The sequence below is a fragment of the Coregonus lavaretus genome, assembly GCF_964263955.1.
Source record: "Coregonus lavaretus genome assembly, chromosome: 6".
Classification (NCBI taxonomy): Eukaryota; Metazoa; Chordata; class Actinopteri; order Salmoniformes; family Salmonidae; genus Coregonus; species Coregonus lavaretus.
The window spans coordinates 5,144,820-5,160,482 of record NC_139993.1 but is presented as its reverse complement, the minus strand read 5'-3'; the positions used below and the strand labels follow the sequence as shown (position 1 = coordinate 5,160,482).

General features: G+C 42.4%; 1 protein-coding gene across 2 annotated transcripts; it reads right to left on the bottom strand.

Moving 5' to 3' along the window:
- Positions 1 to 1,157: 1,157 nt before the first annotated feature.
- LOC311131153 (protein phosphatase 1 regulatory subunit 12C-like) lies at positions 1,158 to 15,342 on the bottom strand. 2 transcript variants are annotated; one of them, XM_084163989.1, is made up of 20 exons: positions 14,944 to 15,342; positions 14,222 to 14,396; positions 13,974 to 14,104; positions 13,567 to 13,685; positions 13,110 to 13,269; positions 12,758 to 12,902; positions 12,287 to 12,361; positions 11,892 to 11,971; positions 9,711 to 9,820; positions 9,459 to 9,523; positions 9,075 to 9,208; positions 6,660 to 6,747; positions 6,417 to 6,534; positions 4,865 to 4,974; positions 4,282 to 4,346; positions 4,151 to 4,190; positions 3,792 to 3,896; positions 3,039 to 3,089; positions 2,799 to 2,849; positions 1,158 to 2,408 (listed from the first exon to the last, which is right to left on the bottom strand). In XM_084163989.1, the coding sequence occupies exons 1-20, from the start codon at positions 15,165 to 15,167 to the stop codon at positions 2,322 to 2,324; spliced, it is 2,133 nt and encodes a 710-aa protein (XP_084020115.1). In that variant the 5' UTR covers positions 15,168 to 15,342; the 3' UTR covers positions 1,158 to 2,321. The 2 variants fall into 2 exon arrangements, with proteins under 2 accessions (XP_084020115.1, XP_084020116.1); XM_084163990.1 differs by having other exon boundaries at positions 9,075 to 9,205; positions 14,944 to 15,268.
- Between the last annotated feature and the right edge of the window lie 321 nt (positions 15,343 to 15,663).

Here is a 15,663-nt window from a genome sequence, read left to right as displayed (position 1 = left end):
TTCTATGTACTTCAACTATGTTAGTAATCCAATATGCCCACCATATACACTCAAACACCTTTGTTTGGATTCCCTGAGACAGTTTCTGACAGTTTATGCAGTACCATGTTAGACCATCATACTTCAATGCTAAAACCATTGTACATTTCCATGGTATAAGTGAAAGCGCCATAGTAGTATCATGGTACATTTTTATAAGGGCCAAACCGTTTGGACGCTACAGACGTTTTCATGAGAAGACCAATTTTCGGATGTCGCCTGGTCTGACAAACACTGCTGCTTAAACAGATGGATTTTGATGGGGATTTTTTAAATATGCAAATTGAATTTTCGTGCCATTACGGACATCTACTCTCTCTATATATATATAAAAAGAGAAAACCCATGCAGCCTTGTTTACAAGATGGAACACTGGAACGTGAGATGTAATCTACACCTCGATTAGGCTGATAAAAATCCTAATTATTTAGTTGAATGATTTTCAATTTCAGCGTCACTATTTCTATATAATTACTAGAATCAGGTGCGCTAGATTAGGGTTGGAGTGAAAACCTACAGGACAGTAGCTCTCCAGGAACAGGGTTGGAGAGCCTTTATCTAGTGGATATGTTGTATTTTGTAAAACGATACACTTGCAAGTGTTGCAAAAAATAGGAAACTCAAACTCAGTCATTACTGATTGTGATGTAATTATTAATGTATCTTGGTCTTGACTTTTTACCTACTAAGAGTCCTCTTTAAAAGTCCAGTGCAGTCAAAAACTTGATTTTCCTGTGTTATATATATATATATATTTCCACACTATGAGGTTGGAATAATACAGTGAAATTGTGAAAATGATAATACCCTTTTAGTGCAAGAGCTGTTTGAAAAGACTGCCTGACATTTCAGCCTGTTTTGGTGGGATGGAGTTTTGGCCTACCTGGTGACATCACCAGGTGTTTAAATTAGTTAATAGACCAATAAGAAAGAGAGTTCTAAACCTTTAGTTTTCAGTTTCCCCCTCCCCACTCAGATCACTTCCAGACAGACCTAGCAAAATGCTTGCTTGTTAATTGCTCTTTGCTAAGAAGCTCTGTTTATTTTTCACCATTTTAATTGAAAACCGTCACAGTAAGGTACTTGTTACCCAAAAATGATTTGATATTGAGATAAAAACAGCTGCATTGGACCTTTAATGAAAAGCACAATATAAATAACATTTGCATTGTCTTGCACATTCAGTGCTTCCCTAATGTCTCCATTAGGTAAGGTGTTGATCATGAGTTTTATTCTCTTCACCTCACAGGAATTGTGGCGGGCAAGATGGCGAGCTTAAGTTACCATACTGTATTTTATTTTTGACGTTGTGTAAATATTAATTACAAATATATATAGAAAGGCACATTGTCAAAATACAATTTGGCATGCATTTAAAAAAAACGCAGTAAACATTCAAAAGACTTGACCCATCTTGCCTGTCTACTAACTAACAGGTCTCTGTCACAGTATGAGCGCCCACCATCTCCGTCCTTTTCTAAATAAAAGAGACCATTACTACTACATCACTGGATGAGGAGAGGGCCCCTGTACATAAATATACACATAAATATACATTCAAAGGAGAGAAAAAAGTAGCATGCGCATACAGTTTGGTCCAACTTTAACAGTAGTCAGCTCAAGTACAGTATTGACCCAGACTCGTCCTGAGAGAGACAAACCAATCACTTCACCTTTCCCCAAACAACATGCCAAACAAGCAGGAAATTGGTGTGTGTGTTTGGCACATTTTTGTGGAATATGCATGTCAAAACCTAATAACAACCTTCTCCTCAGAACTGAAGGACCTGACGTTGGCATCGCCCCCCCAGTCCTTTTTAGGTGTCTAGTGGTATATACTCTGGAGTAAAATCATGTTATCGTAAGCGCGCACTTTGCATGGTTATTAAAATATCTTAAAAACACATGTATCCTTAAACAAGGTAATGCAGAAGCGAAGCACAAAATATTTCAGTCTGAAAAACAAAAAAAGATCAACTTATTTCAGAATTTGAACAGGAACACCCTACAGTACCCTGTGAATCCATAGGAGGTGCAGTTCAGCTTGTTATACAGTAGATCGAGTAACGAGTGAAGTCAACGCAAAGGCGAATAACAACCCTGCAAAAACTATCCAGTTATAAATCCCAAAATGTCATTGAACAAATGCATCGTTGGTCTTCTATCAGAGCAGAACGCTGTTTTTTTATGCTGGGTTTTGTTCCCGGTATGTGCCTTGTGAGTTGGGCAAGAGACAGGAACTTTTAACACTTTTCTCCGTATAGAGGTTTGGCAGATGAGGCTCATTTCGAGAGTTTGCTGATGACGCGGATGAGAGCGGCATTCTCGTCCTTTAGCCTCTGGTTGTCTGCTCGGAGATCCACCAGCACCTAGAAATATACGATAACAAGGGAGGGGAGTCAAACAACGATTTTGTTTATCATGATCAGTTGATGGAAATCTATTGGTTATTGTGTGTGATGTTACAGATAATGCAATGTAGAACAGTACAGAATATAACAATATTCTCAGCACAAATTTTGGGGAAGTTTTGGTTAGTGTTTGGGGTAGATTGTCGTGTTTGTGTAATTTGGAGTTGTTTTGAGTACTTTTATGTGGTTAGTGTTTTTGAGGTTGTTTTGGGTTGTTTAATAGTTTGGGGTAGCTTATGGTTAGTGTTTGGGGTAGTTTGCTAACAATTATGCAGGTTAATTAAAGTTTGAACAGACAAAATATGAGTTAAATAGGCTAGCCCCAGTGACTGAACAATTCCCTTATACCTTCAGTTCATCCTCCAGTTCCACTGCTTTTCTCTGGAGTGCTCTCTTCTCCTGCGAGAAAAACAGATACTGATTTTATAACTCACTCCCACACAGGTATGCAGCCTTTACGGCTAATGACATTAGGTTATATTCCATTTGACCTCAACTGATCCAATAAATAAATAATTTCCTGAATTGGAAAGCTAAAAGTAAAATGGACCCTAAACCTGAATACAGACAGTTTAAGACGGGACTCACAAATCTCTCCAGTTCCTGCAGGGCCGGCCTCTCTGTGTTGCTCTCTTGACTCTGCAATGGAAACAGACACACAGTTACAACAGGGCTATTGTGTGACATGCACAGCGCAACACAGAAGCTGAGCGGTATAATGCCGACACATTCTGTGTGCTATAATCTGGAATCCATCTTTGTGTTCATACAATACTGTGTATTGTTTGTGTTACACAACTTCCCTCCACATTGTCAGAGGCGGACACAGAATACAGTCAGGTCCCGCCACATGACCAGCGACAGCACTTCTAGGATCTGTCCCAATACCCCTCTTCTCCCTCCTTTCCACTGCTATGTGGATCTAATATATTTAAGCAATAAGGCACCTCTGGGGTTTGTGATATATGGTCAATATACCACGGCTGTTCTTATGTACGACGCAACGCGGAGTGCCTGGACACAGCCCTTAGCCGTGGTATATTGGCTATATATCACAAACCCCAGAGGTGCCTTATTGCTATTATAAACTGTTTACCAACGTAATTAGAGCAGTAAAAATAACTTTTGTCATAACCGTGGTATACAGTCTGATATACCACAGCTGTCAGCCAATCAGCATTCAGGGCTCGAACCACCCAGTTTATAATGAAACGGAATACCTGATAATCATATCCAGACTTATCTGTAGTTATGAGCGAGAGAAGACAAGGGAAAGAGTCATGGCACATGGCTTTGCTGTACAACATGGCCATTAACATCCAGAGAGGATCATATCCTCACCTGTCGGAGTCTCTCCAGCTCCACTTTGCTCTGGCTGAGCACCAGCGCCGTCTCCTGCAGCTTGTCTCTAAGCAACCCGTTCTCCTGCAGCACCGACGTGTACAGCTAGAGGGCGACACCAAATAGGGAGTCGGTCAAAGGCAGAGGACATCAGCCTGGATATAGCCTAGCCACTGCAGTTGTAAATACATTCAGTTTACGTGGTTTAAACTCCTATTTCACAGCTAGTCAGCTGTGTCTATTCATTCCCCTCTTTAGAGCCTGTTTTTCTCTCACATATTAAAACCTTAGCTACCATCTCTCAAGTGCCTGAAGAATGTGTGTATTTAAATCACTGGGAGTTGTCAACAATGCCATACCATTTTGTAGTCTGGTGAAAAATCTCCCAACTGAGGCTCACTGCAAAGATAGACATAGGGTACATGGTTTACTCAATATAGAGAGGTATAGTAATTCAGTATACTATAGTATAGAAATGAAAAACACTTACCTGGGTGAACTATGACGGTGGCTTTCATCCTGTTGTGCTTCATCCATTGCATCCAAATGTTCATTCTTATTTTAAAAAAATATATAGTGAATAATGACTATTGTAACAAATAACATGTTGACAATGGTACGTTTGACATTGACCACTAATATTTTACCAGGTATGGTAATACAAGACCACTTTTGTAACAAAGAATCAGATTCCAACATTTAGTGTGGGGGAAAAGTCCTATCTTCAGGCCTACATTATAAAGCAGTTAAAATACAGAAATATAGCAATTACACAACTGAAAAAGGGGAAAAAACAGCATTTCAGGTCAGGTATGGGGTTCCTGTTCTGAGTATGAGGTTAGGACATACTGTGTCATTTCCTCTTTGTCTTTGTAGGACATTACATTTATTTTGTACTTGTGGCTTGTTGGATGTGGACAAGAAAGAGTGAGGTTGTCTATGATATTGGCTGATAGTCAAATTAAAGTTCAATCAGTTTATACAAAGAGGAAATGGTCAAACAATTAGAACAAGGACATCAATAGCTCTAGCACGAATACTATGAATATGTATGATGGGGTTCCTCCGCGTACCCCTAGCTGAACCACCCCAGTGGAGCGTCGCTCTCTCCTCCCCTTCCGTCGGTCCCTCACTCCTAGCCGCGTCTCTCCCTCGGGCCCGACCTCCTTCGCTGGGTCAGTGTCTACAATAGAATAGGAACAGAATGACATTGCTAGATCACAAAGGCATTCAACAGCACGGCTCTAAACTAACTTTTCCCACCGGTGGCACTGGTGCTACCAACTTCTTCAGTTGACGGCACCAGCACATGATTTGGTTGCCCCAATTTTTTGCCGCTGCGCGCCGATAATGACCTGACCTGTGTCCCATAATGTATCTGCATTCCAAAAAGAACCAGGCTAATAATGACTAGCCATCTTTTAAATGTGCATGCCCTTGCAGGGTGACATTCAGATACATTTGCCAGTGGCACACTGGGCCAATGCCAACTGAATGTTACTGGCACGAATTAAAAGAATGCTGGCCATGGAAAGCGGATGATGCGCTCATCAATTAAATGTTATGTTTAATTTTCAGGCTGCGTAAGTAGCCTATAGAGGGGCTCTCTAACCCTGTTCCTGGAGAGATACCGTCTTGTAGGTTTTCGCTCCAACACTAATCTAGCGCACCTGATTCTAATTAGCTGGTTGATAAGCTGAATCAGGTTAGTTAGAACTGGTGTTTAAATAAAAACCTCCAGAGACAGGGTTGGAGAGCCCTGGCCTATAATGACCTACCCTCCATACAAAACAAATAAAACATTGAACAATCCCAAAAAGGGTGTTATTGCTAGCGATTGTAGGGCCCTATAAAATATGTTGCATCTTTTGTGAAATTCTGTTTTCCCGGTTTTCACTCTCAAAATCACTTCTTTTTTTTATAGAAAAACTGCTAAAATGTGATGTTCTTATTCCACAACAATGCTTAAACCACAAATCGGGAGAACACTTGAGGTCTGGGAACAACAACAAAAAACTATTTGGAGGGTGTAGTTGCCCTTTAATTAAATTGTGCGCCTAGCAAGAGACCATTGTGTTTGGCTAGCGGTGTTTTTGTAATGTACAATGTAGGCTATATGTGATGGCAGAGTTTGCTAAACAAATGCCCTGCAATTGTTACAAATCATCAAGATATCATTCGACAGGTAGGCCTACATTGCAGTCAACATTTCATTGGCAAGGCCTTTAGAAATGTTCATTCAAACAGCGCATGACTCAATTTTGCATCACAAAGATTCAACCAAGACTTCGGACCAAACTTTATGAATCCCTGGTCTGCATACCCATTGTTGCATACCTTGATAATAAAAAAAAGTTGCAAATTGTGAACCAAAAACTAACGTGACCAGCAAAAAAATAAATCACTGGCACCCTAGCGACCAATTAAAAATGTGTGTTGTACTGTCAAAGGGTCGCAAATACCAGTTTTGGTCGCAGTTTTGAGCCCTTGACAGACACTAAGGCAAGGCTAGGGCATGCATCTGATATTGCCAACTTGATGTTTTCATAATCTTGTCTTCCTGAATGGCATTACTATTAATAATAAATGAAAACAGCAAATTTTTTCCACCACAGTCCAACTCACCTCTCTCAGCAGGTGTTATGGTGACTATAGGACTGACATGCAGGATGTTGCTAGGTGATGGATCAGCTGGTTTGGCCACGCTCTTCTCTGCCTCCTTCAAGTCAGTGAGCGTCACACCCTGTCACAGGAAACAAGCAAAAATCATGTTTATTATTTATGCTGAAAGGTGGTTAGTTAAGGTGACGAGATCCATTTGAAGTCCTCTGTAAGAGACGTAAAGTGATGGTTTATTGTGGCCAGTACCTGTGTGGAGCGGCGAGACTGGCGCATGAGGCGTGATCGCGCTTTCCTCTGAGACTCAGACTCCTCGTCTCTTACTGGGGCCTGGAACCTGAGGGGCAAACATCCACACAGCTCCATTAGAACCCGTAGATTCAGAATGCTCCAAAAGAACATCCACACAGCTCCATTAGAACCCTTAGAATCAGAATGGTCCAAAAGAATCCATCCACACAGCTCCATTCCATTAGAACCCTTAGATTCCGAACCGTAACAAGGGTTTTAGTTTTAGTGAGGGAATTTTTTGCATTTCAATACAATTAAATAAACTGAATCAGAAATTATTCACACTGACACGTAACAACAGTGAATGTTCAGTTAGTTGTAATTATGAATTGCATAAAATCATCAACTTTTTACATAGATATCAATTTTCTGAAATTACATAGCGTTCACATTTGTATTCCTAGGCATTACTAATCAAGCTCCGCACAAACAGACACGTAGAGCACGGCGCTTGTAACGCCAAGGTAGTGGGTTCGATCCCCGGGACCACCCATACACAAAAATGTATGCACGCATGACTGTAAGTCGCTTTGGATAAAAGCGTCTGCTAAATGGCATATTATTATTATTTATTATTATCAATGGAGCACACAGATGATCGTATTATCACATTCACATGAATTATTAGAATATTACTTACGACTCTGTATTAACATCAGTGATGTAGTGGTAAAAAATTGTGGGTATTGGGTAAACTAAACTCCAGTGGAAGACTACCACCGATATAAACAAAAACGTTTTTAGAACTGTATTGTTTGCATTCTTATTGCATTTGAATGTAGGCCTAAAGGAAAGATACGCCATGTGGAGATGTTCATATCTTATTTTTGGTTCCTAACTTTTTTGATAAGATTTGTACAGTTTTCTCAAATTTTCCACAAGAGCCCCTGACCTTAAAGTTTGGGAACCACTGTACTAACCGCTCTCTCTGCTTGCTTCCACTCTCTGTAGTCTCCTGCATGCATTTCAGCCTGCCTCAACTTCACCACTGAGCGCCATATCAATGTCTGTCTCAGTAGCCTACTCTCTGTAAAGCAAAGTTATTCTGATAACTTAGTAGCCTATTTTTTGCTCCTGCTGAGGTACGCTCTGTTTTACATTAGCTTCTTACTTCATCCTTCTAGCACACGAGTCAAACTCATTCCACGGAGGGCCGACTGTCTGCGGGTTTTCGTACCACCTTTGTACTTGATTGATGAATTAAGGTCAGAAATTAGTAAGGAAATCCCCTCACCTGGTTGTCTAAGTCTTAATTGAAAGGAAAAAACAAAAACCTGCAGACACTCTGCCCTCCATGGAATGAGTTTGACACCCCTGTTCTAGCTGGATAAATAATACTAGCCAGAGCCCCTTCAACGTTACTGCAATATAAGTCTCTGCCGGCAGCTAGCCACCTGACTGACTGACATATCTATAAGCGACTATTTACCAGTTGTGCATTCATTCGCCGAGTCGGTTTTTGTTTGGGGGATGTCTGTAAATTGCCTTTTGTCCGGCATCTCTAGTTGACTACTTTAGCCGACTCCGACATGGGGTAGTTAGTTTCACGTCTCAGGCCCTCGGCCAGTGCTGCGAGAGGGCGGAGTTAGCCATTTGAGAGAGTGGCAAATGTGCTGCTAAAAAGGCTAATCCGGGGGACGCAGGCGAACATAACGAACACACCACTGTTCATTATTCCACCCCTTCACAAAGAGGCAGGTAAGATTAGAACTCAGTCAGATAAAAAAAAAAAAGCGTTCCGAGCGCTGATCCATGCTGGATGCAATATTTAGATGTTGACCCACAATTGATTTTCTTTATTATGTACAAAATATTTGATTTAATTACAGAAGTCCGGACCTATGAATCGCAATTTATAAATCGGCACATAAGTATCGTGATAATATCGAATCGTATCGTGAGGTCCCTGCAAATTTTCAGCTCTAGTTATGGCCCTGCTTAGATTTAGAATGTTCCAAAAGAACACATCCACACAGCTCCATTAGAACCCTTAGATTCAGAATGCTCCAAAAGAACAAATCCACACAGCTCCATTAGAAGACGTATATTCAGAATGCTCCAAATGAACACATCCACACAGCTCCATCAGAACCCTTAGATTCAGAATGCTCCAAAAGAACACATCCATACAGCTCAATAAAAGCACACCCACTCCATTTACAGCAGAAGACATCCACACACTCTACTAAAACACATTGATAGTGCTTTAACAAATGCCTGTGTTGAGCGTCTTTCATTCGTTAGCTCCCATCACTTCCCTCTTATGTACCACACCCTGCCTCCTGCTACACCAACTATTCACATATCTTCCCTATAGTTGTGCCAGGCCACTAAGCTTTAATGTGTGTTTACTGTGTGTCGTGTGGCTCTTACTTCCGTCTGTCTGGGTTGGTGTTGTTGGGACTGTCAGCCAGGGGGTCTTTCCTCTGGGGGGTGGGCTGGACCCGGGCCGTACGGCTGGCTCTGTCCTGGTCCCGCTCCTCCACATCCTTCTCCTCTGGAGTCTGCTGGACCACAGGCAAGACAGGACCATAATCAATACAGGAAAATAATAACATTCCTCTTGACAGTCATCGATTCACTGTTGCTAGGCTTATGATTCAACATTTTCTTGACATTCAAATGGAGAGGACATTTTGTGATAATCAACAGCTAAGATACAAAATAAAAAATAACTAAATGTGTAAAGCACGACAGACCCAGGTAGACTACACAACATCTAGCGTACAGCTTAAGATACATTGAGACACGTCTTACCTTCTCAGCAGGGCTGACGGTGGAGGTGGCACTCTCTGTGTCTGGACTGGATAGAGTGGAGCTTTCTAAGAAAGACAAACAGGAGGTGTACACTGGTCAGTGGGTATTCATGACTGGGTATTCATAATTGCCATACCACTTGACCTGAGCATTTTAAAATGTGAAAATGGACTTCAATAAGTCTTCATTCTTCATGAAAGCAGATGTATGTGTGTCTGTGTGTGTGTGTGTGTGACCAGCCATATTATATACCAGGGCTGCTCTCTTTCTCCTCGCTGAGCTCCAGGCCTTCAGACCTCCTCTCTTTAGACTGGTCCAGCACGTTCATCTTTTCCCTGCTGCTCATTCTGCTCACTGCGCTCCTGAAACACAAACAGACGACTATTATCAGCATGTCTCTCCCCTTCTCCAGAAGTGTGCTCTCGTTCACTCCCCTTCATGCATTGAAAAGCTTTGGATTGGTGCATACATGGGAGAAGATAATGTTCCGAATGTAGCCGTGAAATTCACTGGAGGAGCGCATCCAGTTCTGACATTGTCCAACACAATCCCTGCAATTCTTTATAAGGAAGATGCCTTGTTAATAGTCAGCCATCTTTGTAAAATAACATTAGTTAATGAAGAACTATCCAATTGAATCTCATCTAAATTTCTTATGAAGACAAAACCATCTTTCTTCATGAAAATAATATATACAGTGAGGGAAAAAAGTATTTGATCCCCTGCTGATTTTGTACGTTTGCCCACTGACAAAGACATGATCAGTCTATAATTTTAATGGTAGGTTTATTTGAACAGTGAGAGACAGAACAACAAAAAAATACAGAAAAACGCATGTCAAAAATGTTATAAATTGATTTGCATTTTAATGAGGGAAATAAGTATTTGACCCCTCTGCAAAACCTGACTTAGTACTTGGTGGCAAAACCCTTGTTGGCAATCACAGATGTCAGACGTTTCTTGTAGTTGGCCACCAGGTTTGCACACATCTCAGGAGGGATTTCATTCCACTCCTCTTTGCAGATCTTCTCCAAGTCATTAAGGTTTCGAGGCTGACGTTTGGCAACTCGAACCTTCAGCTCCCTCCACAGATTTTCTATGGGATTAAGGTCTGGAGACTGGCTAGGCCACTCCAGGACCTTAATGTGCTTCTTCTTGAGCCACTCCTTTGTTGCCTTGGCCGTGTGTTTTGGGTCATTGTCATGCTGGAATACCCATCCACGACCCATTTTCAATGCCCTGGCTGAGGGAAGGAGGTTCTCACCCAAGATTTGACAGTACATGACCCCGTCCATCGTCCCTTTGATGCGGTGAAGTTGTCCTGTCCCCTTAGCAGAAAAACACCCCCAAAGCATAATGTTTCCACCTCCATGTTTGACGGTGGGGATGGTGTTCTTGGGGTCATAGGCAGCATTCCTCCTCCTCCTCTAAACACGGCAAGTTGAGTTGATGCCAAAGAGCTCGATTTTGGTCTCATCTGACCACAACACTTTCACCCAGTTCTCCTCTGAATCATTCCGATGTTCATTGGCAAACTTCAGACGGGCCTGTATATGTGCTTTCTTGAGCAGGGGGATCTTGCGGGCGCTGCAGGATTTCAGTCCTTCACGGCGTAGTGTATTACCAATTGTTTTCTTGGTGACTATGGTCCCAGCTGCCTTGAGATCATTGACAAGATCCTCCCCTGTTGTTCTGGGCTGATTCCTCACCGTTCTCATGATCATTGCAACTCCACGAGGTGAAATCTTGCATGGAGCCCCAGGCCGAGGGAGATTGACAGTTATTTCGTGTTTCTTCCATTTGCGAATAATCGCACCAACTGTTGTCACCTTCTCACCAAGCTGCTTGGCGATGGTCTTGTAGCCCATTCCAGCCTTGTGTATGTCTATAATCTTGTCCCTGACATCCTTGGAGAGCTCTTTGGTCTTGGCCATGGTGGAGAGTTTGGAATCTGATTGATTAATTGCTTCTGTGGACAGGCGTCTTTTATACAGGTAACAAGCTGAGATTAGGAGCACTCCCTTTAAGAGTGTGCTCCTAATCTCAGCTCGTTACCTGTATAAAAGACACCTGTGAGACAGAAATCTTTTTGATTACGAGGAGGTCAAATACTTATTTCCCTCATTAAAATGCAAATCAATTTATAACATTTTTGACATGCGTTTTTCTGGATTTTTTTATTGGTATTCTGTCTCACTGTTTAAATAAACCTACCATTAAAATTATAGACTGATCATTTCTTTGTCAGTGAGCAAACGTACAAAATCAGCAGGGGATCAAATACTTTTTACCCTCACTGTATTTGATACTTGATGCCAAGCCCACCACATTTACTTCAACTACAGTCTAACTGCAAAATAAAGACTACAGATCAGAAGAGGAAAAGAAACACAGGAGAAAATAAGATGCAGCAGTAATAAGGCATATACTGACCTCCGTCGTTTGTTCTCAGCTTTTGCAGCAGTAGAGCCTGCAGGGTTCTGTCTGTCCATGATGGACTGCTCATTACGCCACTGTGAAGGGACACACGGTCATCAGTGACAGAAATATGACCATTGCCATTAGATAACACGCATAATAATAATATTGCAAGGCAAACATAGTAGCAAGAGTCATGATAGCATCACTCATCAGTAAGAGAAACATAGGAACACTGCCTTTTGCAGATCAGCCCAATATTACATGGCAAAAATGGGTAGTTTAATGATACTATTCTGATAAGATGTGAAATCTACTATTAATATTTCACAATCAGGGAGTTTTGTATTGGCTATCTATAGAGAAATCTTTTGCACACATGAACAGTGACAAAAAAAAGGAAGTCTCACGTTGGCTTGTTTCTGTGACAGCTCCTCCAGCAGTGACACAACACTCTCATCAGCGACATCAAACGGAGTCTGGCCCTGCAGGGTTGACGTTACAAAACGGAGACAAAAATATAAAAAAAGTAGAAAATAAAATGGAAGCAGCAAGAAAGTATGTGTCATCATACTACCTACCACATGATGTGAAGTTATACTAGCCTAGCATTTCAAAGTAGTAACATAAATATTAGACACCTGGTATACAAGTGGTCGACAACATTTCCCAGTATATCGAGCTATAGGAGGATGGGCTCATTGTAATGGCTGGAATGGAATAAATGGAACAGTATCAAACAGATCAAACATATGGAAACCACGTTTGACTCCGTTCCATTTATTCCATTCCAGCCATTTCAATGACCTTGTCCTCCGATAGCTCCTCCCACCAGCCTCTACTGGTATAGATGTGTATGGCTCTATGTCTGTCGGTCTCACCCCATTGCTGCAGGCCTCCATGTCGCAGAGCTGTTCAGCCAGTATCCTGCAGGCATCTCCCTGCCCCCAGTGTGCCGCTGCGTGGAGAGGCGTCCAGCCATCCCAGTCCATCTCTGACACGTCCAGCCCACACTGGCACAGCAGTCTGAACCACAACAAGAACACAGAGTGGCTTAGTACAGAGAGCAAAGCAGAAAGCCTATGCAATTGAGTTCATCCATTTTGTTTGTTTTTTAACAATGCCCTGTTTTTCCATAAACTCAATAGTTATTGAGCTTGTCAGAATGGAGGGAGGGAGAATGTATATAAATATTTATTTTTTTGAGAATTTGGACAAGCCATGGACACTCACTTGATGGCTTCCAGGTAGCCCTTGGCTGCAGCCACATGCAGGGGAGTGGCCCCAGTTTTGGGGTGCCGTAGTTCTGAGGGAGGCCCCTCTGTCAGCCAGGCTCTGGCGTCGTTCATGATCTGTTCCTCCTCCACCCGCTTAGCTGCCTCCACATCCACACCTGAGACAACAAGAGACGGGCATGAAATGTATCAACAACAACTCAACAACAATGCGGAAAAAGTGGTAGTCATAAGCTTTTTCCTCTCAACTCCATTGAAAACGGGGGAGCCTTATTCTTGTTTAGCTCGACATGGAACGTGACAGCATCACAAGCCAAAAATGTGCTAAGAGTGTGCCCTGGCTTCCCTTCCTTCTCTGTACCTAAGTCAGTCTTTATAAAATCAGACACCACAACACTTATCACCCTGAAATCACTCCTTTGTTTTCCTCCCTGTGTTGGCAGCACAGCACTCACCGTGTCTCACTGTGTATTGGTGCAGGAGCGACTCAGTGGCCTCGTCTTCAGCTATGTCCAGGGGGACGTCGCCATCGCAGTTCACAGCAGTGAGAGACGCACCCTGCTGCAAAAGGAAACTGAGATATAGAAAAAGAGAGTTTGAAACCATCCACAACCGAGAAACAGGCCACATAACCAAGAGTAAACAAAAAGCAGTTGACCAGCTTTACAGGCCCTGCTGTACCAGACAACAATACAGCATTGTTGAATGGAGAAACATTGGCACAGGGAGGCTAGGCTAAGGCTATAAAATCCGGTTAACTCAATTGCAACGACTGCCCAACACTATAACAGAGGAATGTAGAACGTTTTCATAGGTAGTCCTTATTCTAGTGCCTGATGTTGAAGTGATATACTGTACATACTCAGTGATCTCCAGGTTCCCACAGGTGGCTGCCACATGCAGTGGAGTCCAGCCCTCACTGTCCACCTGGTTTATGTTGGCACCTTGAGCCAGGAGAAAGACCATCACCTCCATGTTCCCATCTATACAAGCCTACAGTAAATGAGGAGAGATGATGATGATATTCATAGCTCCAGTATGACTATAGGTTGTAGAGTCAATACACAGACACTAGATTCTACTCATTTACCACAAGGCCCAAGTCCTTACCTGGTGAAGAGCTGTGATTCCGTCAGCATTGGCACAATTCACAACCTCTCCCTGATAGTCTCCATTCTTGCCTTCTGTCTTTCTTGCATCTTTCAGCATCTCCTGGGCCTCATCTGTGTCACCACTGGCACAAGCTGCCAGGAACTCTGCAGCAGTATCAAACCGCACTCGCCTCCTACAGTAGAGGTCATCATTTAGTGACACTACTCAGGATATTAAAGTGAATATTTTACCAGCACTCCATGGCAGCTAGTCAAACCTCATTATTTGTATACATGAAAGGCAGATCATATTCCCCTCCTCCAAATAGTCCATGTTAAACCCAGTGGTTGTCAACAACAGTGGTGGATTGTAACTAACTAGATATGTAGTTAGCTAACTATGTTGCTGGCTGACTAGTTAACTGCCTGCTAGCTTTCCAAAATGACTAGCCAGCCAACATGGGTGTTTTAGCTACATATCCTGTCGAATATTGTAGAGAACGGTTATAAATCTACTACTAGACAGTAGACAAGCACACATGTATGTTTGTGACATTGTTGTGATTGCAGATATAACTAGTTAGCGAGATAAACATTCAAGTATTAGCAAAGCTAGCTAGCAAGTGCCTAGCCCACGCACAGCATTCCTGAATAGCATCCGGTATAGTATTAGTCCTAGCTAGCAAGCGAGAACCTAGCTAGCTGGCTAGCTAGTAATGATTCAATCTGACAACACAGTACCTTCGTTTGAGTAGAAGACTATGGGCTTCCCCGGGAGTCGATCTGCTTCCCTCCACATCCTGAGAATGGTCCTTTGAAACGGCGTTGTTTACGGCCTCCGAGCCGCCTGCATCCTCGACATCGCCCCGCCACCTTCGCCTGGGCACAGCCGGTTCTCTGTCGGTGTTAGAACCGGACCAGCGCTTCAATTGTTCCTGCCGTTTATCCTTTGCTGTGTCCCCCATTATTATCCGACGAGGACTTTATTCAATAAAATATATATTCGATAGAAAAGACACACCCTCCATGTGTATAGTTTCACTTCCTTATTCAAACCACTGGGTGTGAAGCCAAAGATGGTGGATAAATGAAGATGTCCCACTCAGGCCGTTAACCATTGAAAGAAATAGTCACAGTTCCGGTCTGCTTAAGGAGTGGCTCTTCCATATATTGGTTAGCTGACAACGAAAACGATGCGCACGCTTCAATGGGGCAGAAGTCCGTGTGTTGTTGTGATTCTGGAAGACCAGATAGCAACAATGACAAGAAGCTGCCATGTGGGGCATCGTAGGTGGCTCATTTTAGCTAGTTTTATCTTGTTCTTGATACCATGTCTTGTGTTGTGGTGTTTTGACTGATGCCATATCTATGCTAATATTACTAAAATTCACTAGCTAGCTAGCCAACAATGTAACTATGTATTTGAGAGACAAGTGCTCATTGTGCAAATGTATTTATATT